At 56.7% G+C, this 21479-nt stretch overlaps 1 protein-coding gene across 1 annotated transcript; it reads right to left on the bottom strand.

Moving 5' to 3' along the window:
* Window positions 1–395: 395 nt before the first annotated feature.
* Window positions 396–21197, bottom strand: LOC128898699 (electroneutral sodium bicarbonate exchanger 1-like). The gene is given in 23 exon segments (XM_054174634.1): window positions 396–490; window positions 657–735; window positions 1386–1515; window positions 12386–12474; window positions 12879–13013; window positions 13105–13278; window positions 13820–13888; window positions 14245–14496; window positions 14828–14989; window positions 15346–15459; window positions 16088–16249; window positions 16438–16543; window positions 16645–16890; window positions 17772–17905; window positions 18049–18223; window positions 18686–18777; window positions 18944–19090; window positions 19345–19432; window positions 19793–20015; window positions 20018–20122; window positions 20291–20422; window positions 20752–20912; window positions 21127–21197. Coding segments are annotated over 23 exon segments (3126 nt in total). The 5' UTR covers window positions 21183–21197.
* Window positions 21198–21479: the final 282 nt, after the last annotated feature.

Below are 21479 nucleotides of genomic sequence, written 5' to 3'. Positions count from 1 at the left end.
GTGCTCTCAGCCTGCCTGAATCAGCTCTGTCCCACTCTCATGTCAAGAGAGCACCAGTTCAGCCACAGATGCTGGGCTGCCTCCTCTCCCCTGGACTCCTCCTCTGCCCAGGCCTGCACACAGCCATGGAGCAGGAGCAGCATCTCTTCCACCTCTGACTCAGGGTGGGCAGCTTCCCTTCCCCACAGGGCCATTTTTAATGCCAGGATCCCTCTAAGGAAGAGGAGCCTCAGTCCATTATGCATGGAACTGCCTTGCCAGCCCCTCCTGAGCAAAGCCTGGCCAAAGGAGGCCTTGCTAAACGCTGCCATTTGCCTCAGGAGGGCAGCAAGCCACACAAGCGAGGCACAGGGAGCTGCTTGCAGAAGCCCCCAGGTGCACACAGCCCAAGGAGCTTAGGGAACAGCCTGGGGGCACTCACCCTGCCTGCCACAGCGGGGGGATCGGCTTCTCATCACCCGCCTCCTGCCCACGTCCCGGGCACGGTGGCCTGCAAAAGAAGAGTCACTTGCAGTGCTCTTGCTGCTGCAGAGGTGGGGGAGGCAGTGCCACTGTTCAGCCAGAGCAGCCCTTCCCAGGAGGAAGCACCACCTTGGTGCCTGGGGAGAAGGCACTGGGCTGCTGGCTCCTCTGCCAGGCTCTCCGTGCAGCCTTACTTTCCAACTCATCCTCACAGTGAAAGCTGGCAGTGCTGCTCCATTTGCCCTGGTCAATCACTGCCTCTTCGTCGTATTCCTGCTCAGCAAGGACAAGAGGGGCAGAGCTGTCTAGAGGTCCTTTACCTCCTCCCCCCCTGTGCCCACACAAGTCCACAAGGATCCCATTTCTGCATGCCCCCTCCTCCTCCTCCAGGAAAACCCAAAAACGTGGACTTCAGGAAGGTTGGAAAAGACCTTTAAGATTCCTGAGTCCAACCAGACCCCAGCTAGCAGGAGCACTAAACTGTGTCCTGAAGCACCACACCTCCAGCTTCTTGAACAGCTCCAGGGATGGCAACTCCACCAGCTCCCTGGGCAGCCTGCTCCAGTGCCTGACCTCTCAGTAAAGAAGTTTGCCTCATGTCCAATCTACACCTCCCCTGGCACCACTGAAGCCCATTCCCTCTCATCCTGTCACTTCTTGCTTGGCAGAAGAGACCAACAGCAGCCTCACTCCAGCCTCCTTCCAGGGAGCTGGAGAGAGGTTTGGAGGAGCTTTGGCTTGCAGGAGGTTTTCCTTCCCATCCCCTCCTTGCTCTGAGCAGCGAGGCTGAAGCAGAGCAGAGCAACGCATCTCCTCCTGCCCATGCCTCTGCCCCCTGGGGAAATGCCTATGGGCTGTGGGGGACGGTTTTGCCCTGTCTGTGGGGGATGCTGGGCCCCTGGGCAGAGCCCCAGCCACGCTACCAGTAACTCCTTCAGGGAGGCCATTCGGTATCCTCCGTTCTCGTCCATCCTCGCCTCGCTGGCTGCCTTGGGAGACAATTGCACCTGGAGAGCAACCAAGGGGCAGATTCCCCCAGCACCCCAGAGCAGCCTGCACGGAGAGGAGCTGAAGCTCAAGTGGCTCCCAGGGAGCACCAACACCCTGGAGAAAGAGATGGCCCATGGTGACCTCATAATGGGGGCAGTCAGAGTCATAGGGAAAGCAAAGGCCTAGGCACAGAGGAAAGCAAAAGTCCCCCTGGGCTGGAATGGGGTGAGGAAGAGGAGGGCCAGCAGGGCTGGTGCACAGACCCCAACAGACACCAAAGGCAGGCTGGGGACAAGGCAGGGCCTGCTCTGGAGCGGCCCTGGGGGCCAAGCTGCTCAGGGCCTTGTTTGCCTTTGTTCCATAGGGGCTGAGATCTGCTGCCAGGGAGCAGGGAGGGGCTGGGAGGGCAAGAGGAGAGCTGCTGCCTGCCCCCCAGCGCCAAGGGCTTCCCACAGGGCAGGGCGGCTGGGGCAGGGCCAGTACCTGTGCCCACACAGCGCTGCCAGCCTGGCCTGAGTGCGGCTGCCCAGGCAGCCGGGCCAGGAGCACAGCCTGGCACAGCCTGGCACAGCCTGGCACAGGGCTGTGTGGGCATGTGCTGGGCTGGCACTGCTGCCCCTGCTGTCCTAGGGAAACACTGAGGGCACAGAGACTCCACAGGCACCGTTCCCTACAGGAAAACTCCAAGTGATCCACAACAAACCCACAACTCTCAACCCTTCTTCTTTCCCCCTGTCACAGGGGCAGCACCCAGCCGTGGGGCAGCACTTGGTGCTGGGGCAGCAGCTGACAGGGCAGGATGGCACTGCCATGGTGTCTGGGGTTCATGGGCACTGGGGCAGACTCTAAAGGCTCTAAAATGCCTTTCAAAGTAATTAAAGAAAGCAACTCTGTCTCGGATGTTGCCTTTGCTTCTCGGAGCTTGTCTGACTGTGTCAGTTCCATTGGGAAGTGTGCTGGGGGGCAGCTAAAGCTCTTCTGCTTAATGGCCACTGGGGGAGACTCGAAAGGCCAAAGGCTTCTCCACACCTCCAAAGCAGACCCAAAGCCCAGGACTCCTTCTCTGCCCCCACCTGGGGTTTGCCATAAGCCCCAGGGCTCTGATCCATCCCCCCAGAGTAGAATCACAGAATCAATAAGGTTGGAAGAGACCTCAAGGATCGTCAAGACCAACCTGTCACCCAACAGCTCACGACAACTAAACCGTGGCTCCAAGTGCCACATCCAAGCCTTCTTTGAACAGCTCCAGGGATGAGGACTCCACCACCTCCCAGGGCAGCACATTCCAAGGGCCAATTACTCTTTCTGGGAAGAACTTTCTCCTCACCTCCAGCCTAAACCTCCCCTGGCACAGCTCGAGACTGTGTCCTCTTGTTCTGGTGCTGGGGGCCTGGGAGAAGACACCAACCGCCACCTGGCTACAACCTCCCTTCAGGGAGTTGGAGAGAGCAAGAAGGTCTCCCCTGAGCCTCCTCTTCTCCAGGCTAAGCAACCCCAGCTCCCTCAGCCTCTCCTCACAGGGCTGTGCTCCAGACCCCTCCCCAGCCTTGTGCTCCAGACCCCTCCCCAGCATTGTTGCCCTTCTCTGGACACCTTCAGGAGTCTCAATGTCCTTCTGAAATTGAAGAGCCCAGAGCTGGACACAGGACTCAAGGTGTGGCCTAAGCAGTGCTGGGCACAGGGCACAAGGACTTCCCTGCTCCTGCTGGCCACACTATTTTCAGGCACAAAACTGCGCAGGCAAAATGTTGTCTGGCCCCGAAGGCCGCAGGTAAGGCCTGGTCTGGCCCTGAAGGGCACAGCCAAGCCTGGAACCATCCTCTCCCCACAGCAGAGAAGGAAGCTGCCTGCATCCAGGGAGAAGAGAGGGAAGGGAAGAGGCAAGAGCTGGGCTGGCTGCCAGCTGCAATAGAGTCAGAGAACAGAGTGATGGGAAGGAAATACCCAAAGGTTACAAATATCCTCTTCACACCTGGACCCCTCTGCACCTCCTGGAGCTCCTCTCTGTACTTTGCTCAAGGCATAAGCCTCAGCCCATGACACAGCAGCCATGGTGCTGAGGCACATGGGGCAGTGCTGGGCCACGGTCGGACTTGATTTTAAAGGTTTATTGCCAAGCCACCCACTCCTGTGAGTCCATGACACAGATCCTTCCCCCACACAGAGGCACAGAGACAGCTCAGTGTGCTCCACGCACAGCTCCCCTGCCCCTCACACACACACAGCGGCCAAAGGAGTCCCAGCAGCTCTGCATGGACACACAGAGCCACCCACGCCTCAGGCACCCCTGCAGCCTGCATGCCAAGATGCTGCCCTGCACCCACCCACCCTCACCATCAGACCCCCCACATCTCCTGCCCCACTCCTGCTGCCCAGGGCCAGCCCCAAGCCTCCGTGTGCGCTCCCTGGCTGAGGCTGCACACCCAGGAGGGCAGAGGCTGCCACATGGTGGGGGAGAGCTCAGATCAGAACCAGCTCGGTGGCTCCCTCGAGAGAGCAGAGCTGGGCTGTGATCAGTGAGAGTCAGGCAAGTGAGCCCTGCTGGCCACTGCCCCGCTTTTGGGGGCTACAGCAGCAGCCGCTCTCCTCAAGTGCCAGCACTGCTGCTCCTCCCCAGGGGAAGCCTGGGAGCAGGGGCAGCAAGATTAGCTGGGAGGTGTCTGCTGTGCTTTTCTCCACCTGCATCTTTGGGGTGGAGCATCCCATAGGAAACCCTAGTCACGGTGGTGGGGAAATCAAATGTGTGGGCAAGGCTGCAGGGGGGGATGGCAGGGCTCTGACCCTGACCAGAACTCATGCTGGACTCTTGCAGGGCTGCTCCTGCAGTAATTCCTATCTGGCCTGAGAGGGTGGAAAGCACTGTGTCGAATGCTGCCAGTAGCACCACCAAAAGCAGTCTGAGTTCTGAGGGGAAAGAAGTCAAAAACTGCTCAGCAACACTTGAAGCAGCTGGCAGGCTCCAAGCCCTTGAAGGAGAGCAGTGACCATGTGCCTTTGGGATGTGCCAGCACAGAGCAGAAGCAGCTTGTGGTGATGTGGAGCATTCCCAACAAAGCCATGCAGGTGTTGTCAGTGAGCCTGGCTGCATTGCTGGCACTGAGCAGCTCCAGAGCAGCACAGGGAGGGGCACTTTGCAGGCAGAGGGAGGCTGCTGGTGTTGAGCCTCAGTGTGTCCCTGTGTGTGCTGCTGTGGTGCAGCAGTGGCAGAAGGGCTGCCAGCCCTGCGGCACCCGGAGCACTCTCTGATTCCTGCTCTCCTTTCTCTTGCTTCCAAACACAAAATTCTTCTCTGCTCCCTTGGATGCATTCTCCACTTTCTTCCGGGTGTTGAACTGCTGCAGCAGGTCCAGAGGAGGCCACAAAGATACCAGAGGGCTGGAGAACCTTCCCTATGGGGAAGGGCTGGGAGAGTTGGGGCTGTTCAGCCTGGAGAAGGCCCCAGCGAGCCCTCAGAGCAGCCCTCCAGTCCCTGAAGGGGCTCCAGGAGAGCTGGGGAGGGACTTTGGACAAGGGCTGGGAGTGCCAGGCCCAGGGACAGTGGCTTTGAGCTGAGAGAGGAGAGATTGAGAGTGGAGAGGAGGAAGAAATTGTTGAGAGTGAGGGTGGGCAGACACTGGCACAGGCTGCCCAGGGAGGCTGTGGCTGCCTCCTGCCTGGAGGTGTTGCAGGCCAGGCTGGATGAGGCCTTGAGGAGCTTGGGCTGCTGGGAGGTGTCCCTGCCCATGGCAGGGGCTTGGATCTAGATGATCTTGAAGGCCCCTTCCAAGCCAAAGCATTCTGTGATTCTAGGGTTCCTCATCGCGGCCTGGTCTTGGCTCTGGTTTGGGGTCCTGGCTCCAGTGAACTCTTCCCTCCCTCACTGGTACCTGAGAGGGATGGCCTCTGTGGTGGGGCCATGGAGGGAGTGTCCCAGCAGCTGGGCTAAGGGGAAGGAAAGGCATTTGCTCCCTGTGTGCCACATCTACATCACACTTGGTTGTATGTTTCTTGCTTGTGGCTTTGCTTTGGCTCTGCCACCACCCTGGAAGCTGCAGAATGCAGAACTGTCCTCTCCTTGTCCCTGGCTGTAAGCTGAGGGTAAGGGAGCTCTTAGAACTGCACCTTGGAATCTGCTCTGCAGTGACAGGAGAGGCCAAGGGAGGCCTGGAGACTGTGCCCTGGGGCCGCTGCCTCCTTTCTTCCTCCTTCTTCCTTCATTTTCCCTGGAATTCTTTTTCTTCAGCTCTGTCCTCGCAAAGTCTCTTCCCTGGCACGCTGGCAGCAGCTGGCAGGAAAGCAGGAAGATTCTTCTCCTTGCACCTCCTTCAGCAGCTTATTGTTACACAGGCTATTTTTCACACAAGCTGTTAGCTTCCCTAATTACACTAATATGTCACTCTACTCTTCAGGCTTCCACGTAAATAGAATCAAGCAAACCAAATAGAAACAATGATAGCAAAGGCAAAGAATAAGGAACATTTTATAGTAAAAGAAAACATTTTACTCCTATCTTACAATTTCCTGTGTCTGGTTCCCTCTCCCACTTTTTAGTTCCATACTTCTGCTTTAGAGTTCCTCTTAATCAAAATCACCTGATGGACAGGAATTAGCACTCCACTCATCACAACCCCTCCTCTTCTTTTGAACGCCATTAATTCGTGCCTTAGCTTCCGGTTTGGCCAAAACCAGCTGAATTTTGGTTGGTTCTGGCTTTGGTTGGTGTATCTTTACAACCAGGAGAGGTTGCTGATCTTCTCTACTGGTTCCTAGCCGAGTGGCAGTGAATTCCATGTCCCGAACTATAGTCCGAATAAGTCTCGTGAGACAAGGAATCCTACGAGGAATGATCAATAATCCCCCAAACAATTCCCCTACTACTGTTCCCAAGCGTCTCCACCATTCTCCTCCATCCCATATTTCCACAACTGGCATATGAATCATCCTCTATGGCATCACATGCATCCAACTTAACCCACTGTGGCTCACTGAGCTTTGTGAAAATCGCACTTTTCCCTACCAGCCTCCCTTGCTGGCTATTTGTTCTCACCTCTCTCCAATACTGAGAGGGCTTCTCCTTCGGATCATAAGAGGTTATCCTCCCATTTCCATTACCCCGGGCATACTCTCTCAGATTCATATCACAAGGGCTTCATTTGGCTCCCTTACACTCGTAGATGGGCTGATACACCAAGGTTTGGCTAACCACCTTCCCCTGTCGGGTGGCACTTATGCAATCACTGCAGTTTTGTGCTTGTCCCAGGACCAACAGGGCTCCATAGAGCATCAGAAGAGGTCCGCTCGGGTCCACGCTACCCGGCGGTCTCAGCCCTACGTGGTTGCAGCCCTCGGCAGAGCTTCTTGAGCCGCGGTCCTGGTTCCTTCCTCGGCCTCGCCCTCTTCCGCTTTGCAGGAGCTGGTCCGAACTGACTCTCTTGGCCCAGTTCTCCTTACCTCTTTATCCTACAAATTACTGTATGCTAACTCCAATGCGACCTTTTTCTACACTACAGCAATAGCCCTGCAGTAAGGATATCTACACTTTACCTCAGCTAAATGATTTCTTGCACTGAAACCACTCGGCTATGAGATTCCACCCTGCTAAAGCCTGGATTCTTGTAACCACCGGTGTATTTCTTCTCTTGCAGTTTCTCAGCCTTAAACTAACTCCACATTCATTGCAGGGGCTTGCCAGATACGCTAAGCTGCATGACAATGTATTCATTCATGGGCACATAACAACATTTGCTCACCGATGCACAGCAATACTTGCAAGGTCAATCTCTTCTTGGCCCATCAAAGGCTCCACAAATTCACCACAGCTTCCCACAATTCCCCGCTTTTGGTTTTCTGCTGCAAATGTTGGTTTGATCATCTGCTGCAGGGCCCTTTGCAAGAGACTAATCAGGCAAGGCAACATCAGTAACATCACAATCACAATTTGCAGTATTAATGACCCAGCTCTAACAAGCGAAAGAAACCAAGCAGAGAAGGCCCATCCTTTACACAATGCTTCCAACCAGTCTTCATTATCAGTCTGCAAATGTGTTGCTCTCTATTCCAGTTCTTGAATGTGCTTATGTAGAGAGATCGAAGGCTCGAACAGATTCATGCCACACGAGCCTTCAAACTCTTGACAACTCTCACCTTGCCCTAACAACAAAATCTACAGCGGTTCTGTTTTGCAAGGCAGCTTACACCATGCCGTTGGCTCAACGCTGGTGGGGCTCACAGCAAAAGGGGAAACAATGAGAGAGAACAGAAACTCTTTTGCCAGTTATGGCCTGGATTTCAACGTGCGTCACGGCATCATGGCTGAGCCACGGCATCATGGCTGAGCCACAGAGGGCTGTAGCGCACGTGCAGGGTTGGAGCTGCGCATTCTCACACCTGAATCACCAGGTGTTACCACTCGAGCCGCAAGGGATGGCCACCGCCACAGAGGATGAGAGCTTCCCTTTAACTCTTTGACATTATTACTTGACCATGACAGACTGCTGAGTTACCATGTGAACATATTCTCAAATCAATTAAGCGATTATGAGATTCAGGTCTAAGTTAGATGTTTTCTGTTGACATCTCTGAAGTTAGGGCCTTTCAAACCATTGAGGTAAAAGGTGCTCCCTGATCAGAATCGAGAGTTCCAATTAAACCAAAACATGGTAGAAGAATAGACTAGACTAGACTAGACTAGACTAGACCAGGTTGGGAGAGACCTTCGAGATCATTGAGTCCAACCTATCATCCAACACCACCTAATCAACTAAACCATGCAACCAAGCACCCTATCAAGTCTCCTCCTGAGCACCTCCAGTGTTCAGGTGTCTCTGTGTCTCTGTGGTTCTATGATTCTGTAATGCTATGCACAGCCCTTGAGCTGTGTGATTCCATACCCTTACAAAGCCCAGGAGCAATTCCCATCTGAGGGTTCCCAGATGACTTGCTGGGGCCTGCAAGGCTGATGAGGAGACACAGTATCCGTATAGGTAGAACCAACAGCCCCAACCCACCAGGATGAGCATCCAAAGTGTAAGGAAAAATGTCTATAACTGTCTGAGGGCTGGTGGTCAGGAAGGGAGGGACAGGGACAGGCTGTGCTCACTGTGCCCTGGCATAGGCCAAGGGGCAATGGATGGAAAGTGCAGCCCAGGAGGTTCCAGATCAGCATGAGGAGGAACTTCTTGCCTGGGAGGCTTCCAGACACCTGGAGCAGGCTGCCCAGAGAGGTTGTGGAGCCTAAGGAGGCTCTGGAGCCTTTGCAGCCCTGTCTGGATGTGTTCCTGTGAGACCTGTGCTGGATTCTATGCTCCTGTTCTGCCAGGGGGTTGGCCTGGATGATATTTGGAGGTCCCTTTCAACCCCTAGCATCCTGTGGTCTGTCAGCCTGTTCACAGAGGAGACAAGAGGAATCTTGTAAAACTTTATTTGTAGCAAGGGAGAGTCCACCGGACAATTCCCTCTGGGGTCTCTCCCATTGCTGGAAGGCAGAGCTTCCCTTCTAGCCTCAATTCCCAGACACACATTTCCCTCTCCCTTTCCCCCCTGGCAGAGCTACTCAGGATTTACGGTCTCCCTGAAACGCCTCCTGCATGTCCCCCTTCACATGGCACCCCCTGCATCACACATCCCAACTGCATTTCAATTAGGCTCTTCACTCCTCTGGGGGGAGAAGTTAACATGCAGTAGCCTGGGAAGCCTTTGCTCTGTCCTAACAGTTCAGCAGTTGAGGCTGTGTTCAGTGTCTGCCCTCTTCACACAGCCTCCTGCTGATTTGACAGCAAGACCTCAGGGGAGGCACTTAGCAGAGGCCCTTTGTGACTGACATACACAGAGGGGAGGGGAGCTGTCGGCTGCTTCCTTTGCTCTTGCAACTCCCTCTTAGCCAATTCTGCCTGCTTTGGGTCCCATCCTGTTGGCACTTGTGTGTTTCCCCCTGAGAAGGAATGGAGACCGCTCACGTTAAATGATTTTTGTGGTTTGTGGTTTGTGTTTTATTTCAATTCTTTTCAAGATGGTAACATTCTAGAACATTCCTTACAACAGAGTTTACAGCAACAGAGTTTACAGCAACAGAGCTCCTAACAACAGAGCTCCTAACAACAGAGCTCCTAACAACCACGTTCAGAACAACCGAGTTTAATACTGTGAAGAGGATGAAGTAGAATCACAGAATGAACCAGGTTGGAAAAGACCTTCAAGATCATCAAGTCCAACCTATTACCCATAAAATTGGCCACAGCAACCCCATGCAGAGCTACAGGCTGGGGTCAGAGTGGCTGAGAGCAGTCAGGCTGAGAGGGACCTGGGGGTGCTGGTCGACGGTAGACTGAACATGAGCATGCAGTGTGCCCAGGCAGCTAAGAGGGCCAATGGCATCCTGGCCTGCATCAGGAACAGTGTGGCCAGCAGGAGCAGGGAGGTCATTCTGCCCCTGTACACTGCACTGGTTAGGCCACACCTTGAGTACTGTGTCCAGTTCTGGGCCCCTCAGTTTAGGAAGGAGGTTGACTTGCTGGAACGAGTCCAGAGAAGAGCAACAAAGTTGGTGAGGGGTTTGGAACATAAGCCCTACGAGGAGAGGCTGAGGGAGCTGGGGTTGCTTAGCCTGGAGAAGAGGAGACTCAGGGGTGACCTTATTACTCTCTACAACTACCTGAAGGGAGGTTGTAGACAGACGGATGTTGGTCTCTTCTCCCAGGCAAGCAGTACCAGAACAAGAGGACACAGTCTCAGGCTGCGCCAGGGGAGGTTCAGGCTGGATGTTAGAAAAAAGTTCTATACAGAAAGAGTGATTGCCCATTGGAATGGGCTGCCTGGGGAGGTGGTGGAGTCACCATCACTGGAGGTTTTCAGGAGAAGACTTGACGGGGTGCTTGGTGCCGTGGGTTAGTTGCTTGGGCGGCGTTGGATTGGTTGATGGGTTGGACGCGATGATCTTGAAGGTCTCTTCCAACCTGGTTTATTCTATGTGTTCTATTCTATGTATTCTAATTTCTTTTAGAACCTGTAAGTAGTTACAAAAGACGGAAATAGCATGAACAATTTCCAAATGACACCGTGATCATATTTTACAGCCATTGTCACGAGGCAGGGCGTGGGGTTTGATCTTCAGTTCTGCATCGAAGAGATGCAAGAAAACCAGCAGATTTCGTAACAAACATCCAGGTGTTTTTACTTCAAAATACAAAAGTACCAGAATACAATCTTAGGGCACTTTAGGTTCATTAAAAACAGTACAACTAGCCATTGCTCTGTCCTGGCACTTCCTATGTCCAGAAGTTCTCAAAAATGCTCCTGTTCTTTCTCGGTCCTGTTTTGGCTCCTATGGTGCCGAGCTTTTCCTGGAGCTGAGCTGACTTTTTTCCCCCTCTTTTTTTTTTTCTTTTCTTTTTTTTGTGTCCACTGGAAGCTGAACTTCTGTCTGGAATCTTCATCTCCTTTATCACTTCACTGTGATATTAATGATACTGATGTCCTCCTAGGGCTTGTCAGTTTGGGGATTGACTTTTACATTTGAGATTCTCTGCACAACTTCCATTCCTTTAGTCACCCGTCCAAACACACTGGGCTTGTTGTCTGGCCATGGAGTTGGAACCACTGTTATAAAAACCTGAGATCCGTTCGTATTTGGTCCTGCATCAGCCATGCTGAGAGTATATGGTCTGTCGTGTCGTAAAGTTGAGTGAAACTCATCTTCCAATTCTCCTGCCCAAATACTTTCACCGCCCCTTCCTGTACCAGTTGGATCACCAGTCTGAATCATGAAACCCTTGATGATAGGGTGAAATATGTGTCATAACAACCGAGCTGATAACAATGGAGTTTAGAAGCAGTAGAGTTCATAACAATAAAGTTTATAACAAGAGAGTGTATAAGCAATAGTTTAGAACAACAGAGTCTGCAACTACAGAGTTCCTAACAACAGTCTGTAACAATGGAGTTGAGAAGCAGTAGAGTTCATAACAATAAAGTTTATAACAAGAGAGTGTATAACCCTAACCCTAACCCTAACCCTAAACCCTAACCCTATAACAAGAGAGTGTATAAGCAATATTTTATAACAACAGAGTCAACAACTACAGAGTTCCTAACAACAGAGTCTGTAACAATGGAGTCTGGAAGCAGTAGAGTTCATAACAATAAAGTTTATAACAAGAGAGTGTATAAGCAATAGTTTAGAACAACAGAGTCTACAACTACAGATTTCCTAACAACAGAGTCTGTAACAATGGAGTCTGGAAGCAAAAGTAGGTGCAGGGGGCACTGTGTGCGGGGCTGGTGCCTGTCACGTTCTCACTCCTGTCCTTCAAGGGCTTGGGGCCTGCCAGCTGCTTCGCACGTTCCTGAGCAGTTCTTGACTTCTTTCTCCCCAGAACTCAGCCTGCTGCTGCTGGGGGTGCTGGCAGCCTTCTGCACAGTGCTTCCCACCCTCTCAGCCTCGATAAGGATTACAACAGGAGCAGCCCTGCAAGAGAGGTTTTCCATGGCAGTCTTGGGGAGGGGAACTGAGGTCACCAAGGGCATTAGCAGCCTTGGCAAGAGGAACAGGGGACCTGGAGAATCAAAGCCCAGCATAAGCATGGGAGGCTTGGCTGGAGGAGGAGTTGTGAGGGGCAAGCCTGAGAGCTGCAGAGCAACAGCTCCATGGAGTGGCTCTTCTTGGGGCTTAGCAACAGCTGGCACAGATCCTGCCTGCAGCTCCACCTGTTTCAGAATGAGGCTCTGCAGCTACTGTCAGGTCCCTGATGATGCAAGTTTTGGGGTCCACCACGAGTTCTGGTCAGGGTCAGAGCCCTGCCATCCCCTCGGGCAGCCTTGCCCACACATTTGATTGTCCCACCACTCTGACTGCTGCTTCCTATGGGATGCTCCACCCCAAAGATACAAGTGGAGAAAACCACACCAGACACCTGCCAGCTAATCCTGCTGAGGGTCCTGGCCCTTGCTGGGGCTTTACCTGTCCCTGCTTTGCTCTGGGGGATCCAAGTCGCCCGTCTTCCCCAGCTCCAGCTGAACTGGATTGGGACCAGCAGCTTCCATGGATTCCTGCCATAAAAGGGGACAAATCAAGCTGTCTGTCTTGGCTTGGAGCAGAGAGAAACTCCAGAGCCAGGAACATCACTGCCCGCTGCCCTCTGCTGCTGAGCCGGGGCAGCTTCCGCTGGCAGTGCAGCAGGGGGCAGAGCTCACTGCCAGCACCTGGGGAGGGTTAAAAGCACTGTCCTGGCAAAAGGACAATCATCATCTTGATGAGAAATGACTGACTGAGAAAGCTCTCCGAGGGGGAAGCTCAGTGCTAACTCAAGGGGTTGAAGCGGGATCCAGGCCCTTAGGATCAGTTCCCTCGGAGTTCTGATGGTCCCCCAAGATGTCAGGAGAAGCTGTGCTAGAAAGAGGCAACCTCCCAGCCTGAGGGAGATGCCCAGCCCCGGGCACCCAGCAGGCCTTACCTCTTCTTGCTGGCCTTCGGGTTTGGCACTCTCCTCCTTCTTCCTCCTCTCTGGCAGAAGGTCATCCAGCAAGCTGAGCTCCCGCTTGGAGAAGCAGAACTCCATCGCCTTCCGCACCAAGACCACAGCCAAATTCTTCACAAACAAGAGGGCAGATAGGGTGAGGCCAGAGCTGAGCCTTCCATCTCCCTGCAGACATGGCCTGCTGAGCAGCAGCAGCTCTTACCAGCAGGGGGAAGATGATGGCAGCAGGGGACATCTTGATGAGGCAGAGCACGGTGAGGCAGAGGACCTGGGTCAAGGTGAAGAGGTGCACCTTGCGCAGGGGGACGTGCCGCAGGTAGATGTAGTCCGGCTGGTGCTTCCTTGACATCAGAACCAGCAGCAAGCGCTTGAAGAACTGCAAAGGCACAGGCCAAGAGCTGCCAGCTGAGCACTGCAGAAGCTTTCTGGCCCTGCTGACACCTGGAGGCTCTTTGCAGCATGCTGCTTGAAAGGAGGCGGCCCGAAACCTGCTCTGGACGCTCCTCCTGGGGGCAGCAGCCACTTTCCCTCCCCTCCAGCTACCAACCGGCTTGCCCACGGGAGCTGCCACCGACCTGCCCTTCCTCCATGCTGTTCTCTTCTCTGCCTTTCCTGGCCCACTGAACGCCCCTGCAAGCGCTGCCAGCAGCAGTGGAAGCTGCCTTCCCTCGGCACTGAATTCCCCCCTTTTCCCCTCAGCAAACCCTGCCCTGCCCTAGCCCCTGAGCCGAGCACGCCGAGGAACTGCTGCTGCCAGCCCCAGAGATCTCCTGGGCCCCCACCAACCTCTCCCTCACACCCAATGCTTTCCCTGCGCGCTGGCAGAGAGACTTTGCCGCGGCCCGGCGCTGGCCTTGCTGCCGGGCCGAGGCGGCAGCAGGGAGCAGCCGTGCTGCAGGCTGCCGCTGAGGCAGTACCTCGAGTCCTCGGAGCGACGACACAGCCATGTAGAGGAGGATGCCGTAAAGCACAGGCATGGGGATGAGCTGCGGAGGAGAAGGCAACGGTCTGTGCCTGCCGTGGCACTGGCAGGCTCACCACCCTGCTCTGCGGGCGCTGCGGGCGCTGCCCACGGCCGCCTGAACCCCCAGCAGGGCTGGCCCTCAAAGACAGCTGGAACCCAAAGCGCTGGGCGCTGCTCGCTTGCCTCCAGCGCACCCCGCTGGGGGCCGAAGGGCTGCAAAGCAAAGCCCAAGCTGCTTCCCGGCACAGCTCAAGCCCCAGGCTCGGGGATCACCTCCTCCTCCGCTCCACAGCTCCCGGGGGCTGCAGAGGCGCTGGGATGTGTGTGTCTCAGTGCCACAAAGCCGGTGCTGGTCGGGGGTTGGCATTGCCCTCTCACCTTTAACACCGAGGTCAGGAAGACGGAGCAGCCCATGAGCACAAAGACCATCACGCCGGTGACTCTCTGCTCTCGCACCCCCAGGCACCTGGGCTGCTCTCCTGGAGCTGAGCCGGCAGACTCCACCTTGAGGCTGTTCACGTGGGTGATGGACAGCACAGTGGCAACCACAAACCAGGGCAGGCCCATCAGGGAGCACACCCCGAGCAGCACAGACAGCACAAAGAGGTCCAGGCGGTAGCCACGTCCTTTCTGCAAGGAAGGCAGCGAAAGAAGGAGCAGAGCATCCCACAGCACAAGAGCAAGGGCAGCCTCACAAGTCAGACTCTGCCCCTGCTTCAGCCGGTCCTGGCAGCACAGCAGAAGGCTCCCTTCCCTCAGCTGCTGCCACCACTTCACAAGCACAGCACATTGCTCTCCTGCACCCAGCTCCATGTGCTGCTGCAGCAGACTGCTCGTCTCAGCTCCCCTGTGCTTTGCTCCCTGGGGCACCACTGCTGCAGGAGAGCATCCTGCCACCCAGCCTGATGCTGGCTGCAGCCCAGGGCGGGGTGGGATGGGCTCATCTCTTGCAGCCTCTTACCTTCAGCTTGTGGTCCTTCCTGTTGACGACAGCAACCGCGCTGTGCTGGTCCATGAAGATCAGGATGGTGCAGAGCAGAGCTGGGATGAGCGCAGCGAACACTGTCCACACAGGGTTGGGTCCTAGGGGGCTGATGAACCACCCGCGGTCGTCCCTGGTCAGCTGCAACAAAGCACAGGCCTCAGCAGCAGCTCTCAGCCCAGACACTTCCCTGCCTTGCATTTTGCCTCTCTCCTCCTGAGGCAGAGCATCTCCCAGCCTTGGCTTCAGGTCACCCTCTCTGGTGGGCTCCAGCAGTGCCAGTGGCCTCTCTGCAGGCACCTGCAGATCCTTCTCCTGGAGGGGAGCTTAGGGGCTGGCTTCTCATTGGCACAAAGAACGCGTGCCTTGGAGGCACAAGAGGAGATGGGCAGAGCACCAGCATGTCCTGCAGGCTCAGCCCCAGCCTGCTCTGCCATCCCCTCCCTTGTGGCACCCCCGAGGGCTGAAGCCAGTGCCAAGCCAAGCAGCCTCATTACCTTGATCTCACTGGGCACCTGGAGCTTGGGCGAGGGGATCCCAACCAGGGAGTCGATCAGCACCATGGTGACCAGGGTGAGGAAAAGAGCAAAGTCCCTGGTGAGGGAGTGTACCTAGGGGAGAAGAACAGAGCTGAGGGGGGCACTGCCAACGGGGCCACACTGTGGCATGAGAAGCTGGGGCCATCAACACCAGCAAGGCCGGGGCAGCAAATCCCCCCTGAGCACTTGCAGCCTCATCCCTTGCTTCCAGACCGTGGCTGTGAGAGCTAGGGTCAGACATGGGAAGAGCTGAATGAAGTGGGAAAGGGCTGCTTGAATTCAAGCCTTTAACAGATCGATTGCTACTGCAGCCACGATGGGATAAGGCTCTGCAGCCTCATTCCTGCCTCAGGGGGAGCAGTTGGGGCTTTTTCTAGGGCAGCTCTGCGCTGGAAACAACTTTGCCCCCGAGCAGGCAAGGCACGGGGCTGGGGGGGAGGGTGTGAGGGGGTGTGTGTAAACCAAAGCTAACTGTGGAAGACCCAATTTCCCCCCTCCCAAGAGAAAAGAAAGAACACAGAAGGGGCCCTGGGGTAGGGGGCAGGGCAGGTGGGAAATGCTGGGAGCAGTTTGCATCCGCAGAAGGCAGCGGAGGGAATCCGAGGCGGTGCAGAGCTTCGCCTTCCAGCTTGGCATTTCCCAGCTTGAGCAAGTGGTGGTGGAGACTGCTTGGGGAAAGGAAGGTGGAGACTGTCGGTACTTTGGTGCTGAAGAGAGGGCTGCTCCTCAGGTTCTTCAGGAAGCTGGCCAGGGCAAAGGTGCAGAAGAGGAGGATGCAGCACCACAAGAAGACATTAGGCACGTAGGGGCCATGGGGCCCACAGGCAGGGCCTCGGAACTCTCCCCGCAAGTGCCGGCACTCCTGGAGAGACAGAGAGTCAGGACACAGGCGGTGAAGGTGTGGCCAGGACACGCTGGGTAAGGAGGGGGTGAGGAGGATCTGGCAGCAGCACGCTTGGCAGCCCCTTCCCAGCCGAAGGGCTCTGCCTTGTGCACCGGGGGGATGCCCCCTGGCGGCGGCACGAGGAAGCAGTGGCTCGGGGCACTCACAGTCGCCGTGAGGTTTTGCCAGGCGATGCCAGGCACGTCCAGCTTGATGCTCTCCCAGAAACGCAGGGTTTCGAGGCTGGGCTGGGCTGGTGCCACACACTTGCAGCTGGCGGGAGAGAAGCCAGGAGAGGGGTAAGGAAAAGGCAAAGGAGAGGCAGCCCTGAGCTCCTGGCCAGAGGCAGCGGCCTTTAGCAGGGCAGCACTCACCCGTAGTTGGTGAGGGAGTCGATGGCGATGGGTATGTGCAGAGGGTAGGTGACTCGCAGCTGACTCAGCTTCTCCAGAGCCTCGTAGATGAAGATGAGGCAGATGAAGGAGGCGTAGGTGTCCTTGGTGAAGCGAGTGATGTAGCGCACCAGGGAGCTGGCGTCGGTCACCACCAGCACCAGGGAGAAGAAGGTGGTCCAGAGCCCGATGCACGCCCGCAGGGACAGGTAGGAGAGTGCCTGCTCCCTAGGGAAGCAAAGCCAGGTGGGAAGGGGGAGAGGCCAGCACGGGGCTGCCAGCTCTGCCTTCCCTGGGCAAACCTGGGAGCAGTTTAGGAGCGTGGCCAGGCTGGGGGTGGGGGGAAGGCAGTCTCCATCAAGTGCCACAGACAGCCTCGGGGCTGCAGCCTGGGCTCTGGAGCCGCGGGAGGAGAGGCCAAAGACTGAAGCGGGGGTTGTAGTCAGGCAGAGGTTAATCTCTTCTCCCAGGCAACCAGTACCAGAACAAGAGGACACAGTCTCAGGCTGCGCCAGGGGAGGTTGAGGCTGGAGGTTAGGAGGAAATTCTACACAGAGAGAGTGATTGCCCATTGGAATGGGCTGCCCGAGGAGGTGGTGGGGTCGCCGTCACTGGGGGTGTTCAGGGCGAGGCTTGACAGGATGCTTGGTTGCACGGTTTAGTTGATTAGGTGGTGTTGGATGATAGGTTGGACACGATGATCTTGAAGGCCTCTTCCAACCTGGTTCATTCTATTCTATTCTATTCTATTCTATTCTATTCTATTCTATTCTATTCTATTCTATTCTATCAGCAGTTTAGTGGAGGTCAGGCGCCGGCTGTGGGAGGTGCTGTGCTCTCACATCACTCTCATGCCCTAACACCAGCACTGGCTGGGTTTGTGCCCAGTCACCTGCTGCGAACCGACCCCCCACAACTCCTCTCCTCCACCCTTCAGAGCCCCTGCACCACCACCTACTAAAGCAGCAGCAGCCTGCACCAGCTCTGACACAGAGGCCAACTGAAACCTAACAACTGCCACCCAGAACAGCAAAGCCCAAGCATCTTTTCCTCCTCCCTGTCTCCTGCTGCAGCCTCTGCCAGCCCCTGGCTGTGGCAGCCAGCCTTACTTGCAGAACTGGTAGATGATCTTCTCAAAGACGAGGATGTGTCCGGTGCTGCCGAGGATGGTGAGAGGCTGCCCAGCCAAGAGGCAATAGACCACGCCGCACAGGCAGGCACCCATCAGGGACTCCACGGCACTCTGTGCGGGGGAGAGAGGCAGCAGGCACTAAAGAGATCATCCAGGGCAAGGCAAAACCCCCCAGCAAAGCCAGGTGAGCGCAGCAGGGACTTGTGCCCGAGGGCGGGCCCTCCCCGTGCCAGCCGGCAGAGAGAGCTGCTCACTATGTAGCCTTGGGTCGCCTCCCCCAGCAGGCCGCCGAAGGTGATGACAGGGCACATGCCGGCACAGTAGAGGAAGAGGACGGACGCCAGGCACTGCAGGCTGAAGGCGTCCCGAAAGTCGCTCCAGAACCGGGGCACTTTGCGCTTCACGTCCTGGAGGAGACCTCCGCAGAACCTGGAGGGAAGAACAGAGCCTGAGCGTGCTGCGGGAGGGGCTGTGCAGCTCTCTGCTGCACACGGGCAGCCACAAGCTCAGGGCAACTTGCAGGGCTGCAAAGCACAAGTCTGCTGGAGCCTGCTTTATAGCCAGGAGAAAGGGAGGCACACACCAGAGCTCCTGCAGCACAAGCAGGCCTGAGCCCAGAGCCCCTCCCCTCTGACCCTGAGCAGCAGCAGTGCTCTCCCTGGGGGTCTCTACCCCTCTGCCCCCACCCCAAATCCAGCAAAGCAGGGGCAATGCCGCTGCGCCTGAGCCCAGCTGCCCACCTCTCCCCCTGCCGGGCCCAGGGCAGGGAGGTGGAGCTGTGCAGCCCCTGCCCCAAAGCAGCTAAGGCCAGAGCCCTGCTAGAAGGGCAGCTGCAGGCTCCCGTTTCCAAGGCCAGCAGAACCAAGGCCACCCAGGGGCAGCTCACATCACCTTCCTGTCCGCTCCAGCTCAGGCTCAGTGTGTCTCGCCGCCTCGCTGGGCGCAGCACTGCCACCCACAGCTCCTGGCACCTTCCTTTTCTCCTGGGAAAATGGGAGCAAGGTACAGATGCCCACCTGTGAGCATTGCTCCTGCTCTGGCTCTGGCACTGGCAGAGGGGCACCTGGAGAGCCTGGCCCCCTGAGCACATCCCCAGCCGTGCTGCCACGCTGCCCATGCCCCTCACGCCTCCCTCCCTGCAGCACCCACCTGGGGAGGGACCTTTTCCGGGGGCTCGATTCGGATGGAGGGATCCCACTGGCTTGTTGGCAAGACCTTCACCTGCTCCAGGAACTCTTCCAGGCCAGCCAGCAGGTCCCCTGGCTTCTTGCCTTTATAGGCAACCGCTTGAAACACCTGCCAGCAGGAGGCAAGCTGCTGAGAGGACAGCCCCCCTTGGATGCCCTCTCCGGGGCAATCGGCTCCTGCCTGAATGCAGGGGAATCTTCCCCACCATTCCTGCTGGGGGCAGGCAACATTCCCCCAGAGCAAACATCTGTCCACTGTGGCAGGTGCAATCATCTCCTGCACAAGGTCCCCATCCCCAGTGGCACCCCACAGCCTTTTGCTTAAAGCCAGAGGTGACCCAGAGCTCCCTTATCTGGTGGTACCTCATCAATCATCAGAGTAGCCATGGCCCTGCCGACCTCATGGGACTGCTGGGCTTTTCCTGCTGGCCCCAGCAAAACAAACAGGAACCTGGGCAAGAAAAGCAAGATGAGGAAGAAGAAGGTGTCCTTGCTCCAAGAGCACCCAAGGAAAGCCCCAGGAGCTGCCAGCCCAGAGTCTGGCTCCAGTGGGGACACACAGGCAATGAATCTGAAATTCATCAGCATCGATCCCAAACTTAGTCTGGGGCCAAGGGCCATTCAGATGGGCTGGTGGCTATCACAGCTCCAGCAGGGAAGGGAGACACAAAGAAAAGGGGGGTGGGGGCAGGTGGGGGGGTGGGGGGGAGGGGGGCGGGCTTGTTCCCTTGGCAGCCCCACTGATGCGTGGAGCTGGATGCCGTGGTGTGGGGCTCTTGGGAAAGCAAAGCTGTGTGCTTCTCACTCAGACCTGGTTGGGATGGGCACTTGGGTCGGCCCCGGGAGCAGCACAGCCTGGGCCAGGCGGACAAAGGCCAGCAGGGGCTGCTGAAGGGCCCCCAGCTCCCCTACGAGCAGGCTGCAGGCTTCGGCCCCGCTGGGAATTCTCTTCAGCAAGCGCAGCTCCTCCTGGCCACAAGAAGCAATCCTCAGGCAGCTGCCCCGAGAGCAAAGCCCTCGACGCTCTGCAGCCCACCCTGGGGCCACCTTGCCAGAGCCAGTCTGGCCCTGAAGGCAGAAGAAAGCTGCAGGGCTCTCACCTTGCCTAAAGCCCTTGTGGAGCTCTCCTGCTTCCTTCCTTCTTCAGCCACAGCAGCGTCTGCAGAAGGCTCAGGGCTGAGTGCTGACACTGGTAGGGAAACAAAGGCACTTGGAGAGGTGGGCAGGTTGCCACTGCTCTGCCAGGATGAGCCTGCTGGGACCCAAGCCCTGCAGAAGCCTTCAGCAGCTGCCCTGGAGAACAGCTCACCTCGGGCCACAGCCCTGGCAAGGAAGCTCTTCCTCTCCTTGTTGTGATGCTGCAGCAGAAGCACTTCTCGCACTCTCGCCCGTGCCTGCTCATCAAGCCCTGAGCTCTGTCCCTGCTGGTGCAGGATGGCATCTGGGGGGGGCAGAGGGAAAGAAGCCATCAGAGCAGAACCCCCCAGTCCCAACCCTGTTTCTAAGAGCAACCTGCCAAGCCCTGACCCCTGCTTCTCTTTGGCTGGAGAATGCTCTGCAGTCGCTTCTCTAACCCCACAAATTGCTTGCAAGAGGATCCCACCCTGGAGGCAAAACCCAGTGCCAGGGTTGGGCACCCAGCCTCTGCTTAAACCCACAGCAGGACTCCTGGCTAGGAGCCTGCCATTGGGGCAGGGTTTGACTGGGGAGGGAAGGGCAGCAGAGGCAGCTGAGTTGGGCTCTTGCCAGAGGACACAGAAGGCAGGGTACCTGCAATCTCTTCCATGCTGTTGGCACCGATGTCCAGCAGCACTGTGCCACTGCTGATCAAGCTCCTCAGCTCCAAGAGGCTGCGCAGGGACAGTGTGCTCACGTAGGGCTTGCTCCAGCATTCACTACCGTCTTCCATGTCCTCCTCGAACTTGAACCACCTGCAGACACAGGATGTGATCAGCCCCAGGGATGGGAAAAGTGCCCCCAGCTTTGGCAGCCCTTTGACAGAGCTGGGGGGTAGCAAGAGAAAAAGGCTCCTGGCAGCAGCAGCAGCAGCTGTGAGAGCTTTGCATCCCTCAGGGAGGAAAGGAGAGCTCTGAGTGCTGCTGGCCCAGGGCTCCTCTCCCACCGCTGCCAGCAGCAGGGCTTTACCTTGCTGCATCCTTCCACTCAGCAGCTTCACCCTCTGCCACGCAGATCTCAGCCATCTGGCAGAAGAGTTTGTGGGGAGCGTGCTGCTCGTCCTCCTGGCTCCCAAGGATGGCCTGCACCCGCTGGGATGGGCTGGCTGGGGGCAGAAGACAAAGCTCTGTGCTCTCAGCCTGCCTGAATCAGCTCTGTCCTGCTCTCATGTCAAGAGAGCACCAGTTCAGCCACAGATGCTGGGCTGCCTCCTCTCCCCTGGACTCCTCCTCTGCCCAGGCCTGCACACAGCCATGGAGCAGGAGCAGCATCTCTTCCACCTCTGACTCAGGGTGGGCAGCTTCCCTTCCCCACAGGGCCAT

This window comes from Dryobates pubescens, chromosome 30 (assembly GCF_014839835.1).
Source record: "Dryobates pubescens isolate bDryPub1 chromosome 30, bDryPub1.pri, whole genome shotgun sequence".
Lineage (NCBI taxonomy): Eukaryota > Metazoa > Chordata > Aves > Piciformes > Picidae > Dryobates > Dryobates pubescens.
Note: the sequence above shows the minus strand (reverse complement) of the source record. Positions and strands in the feature narration are given on the sequence as shown.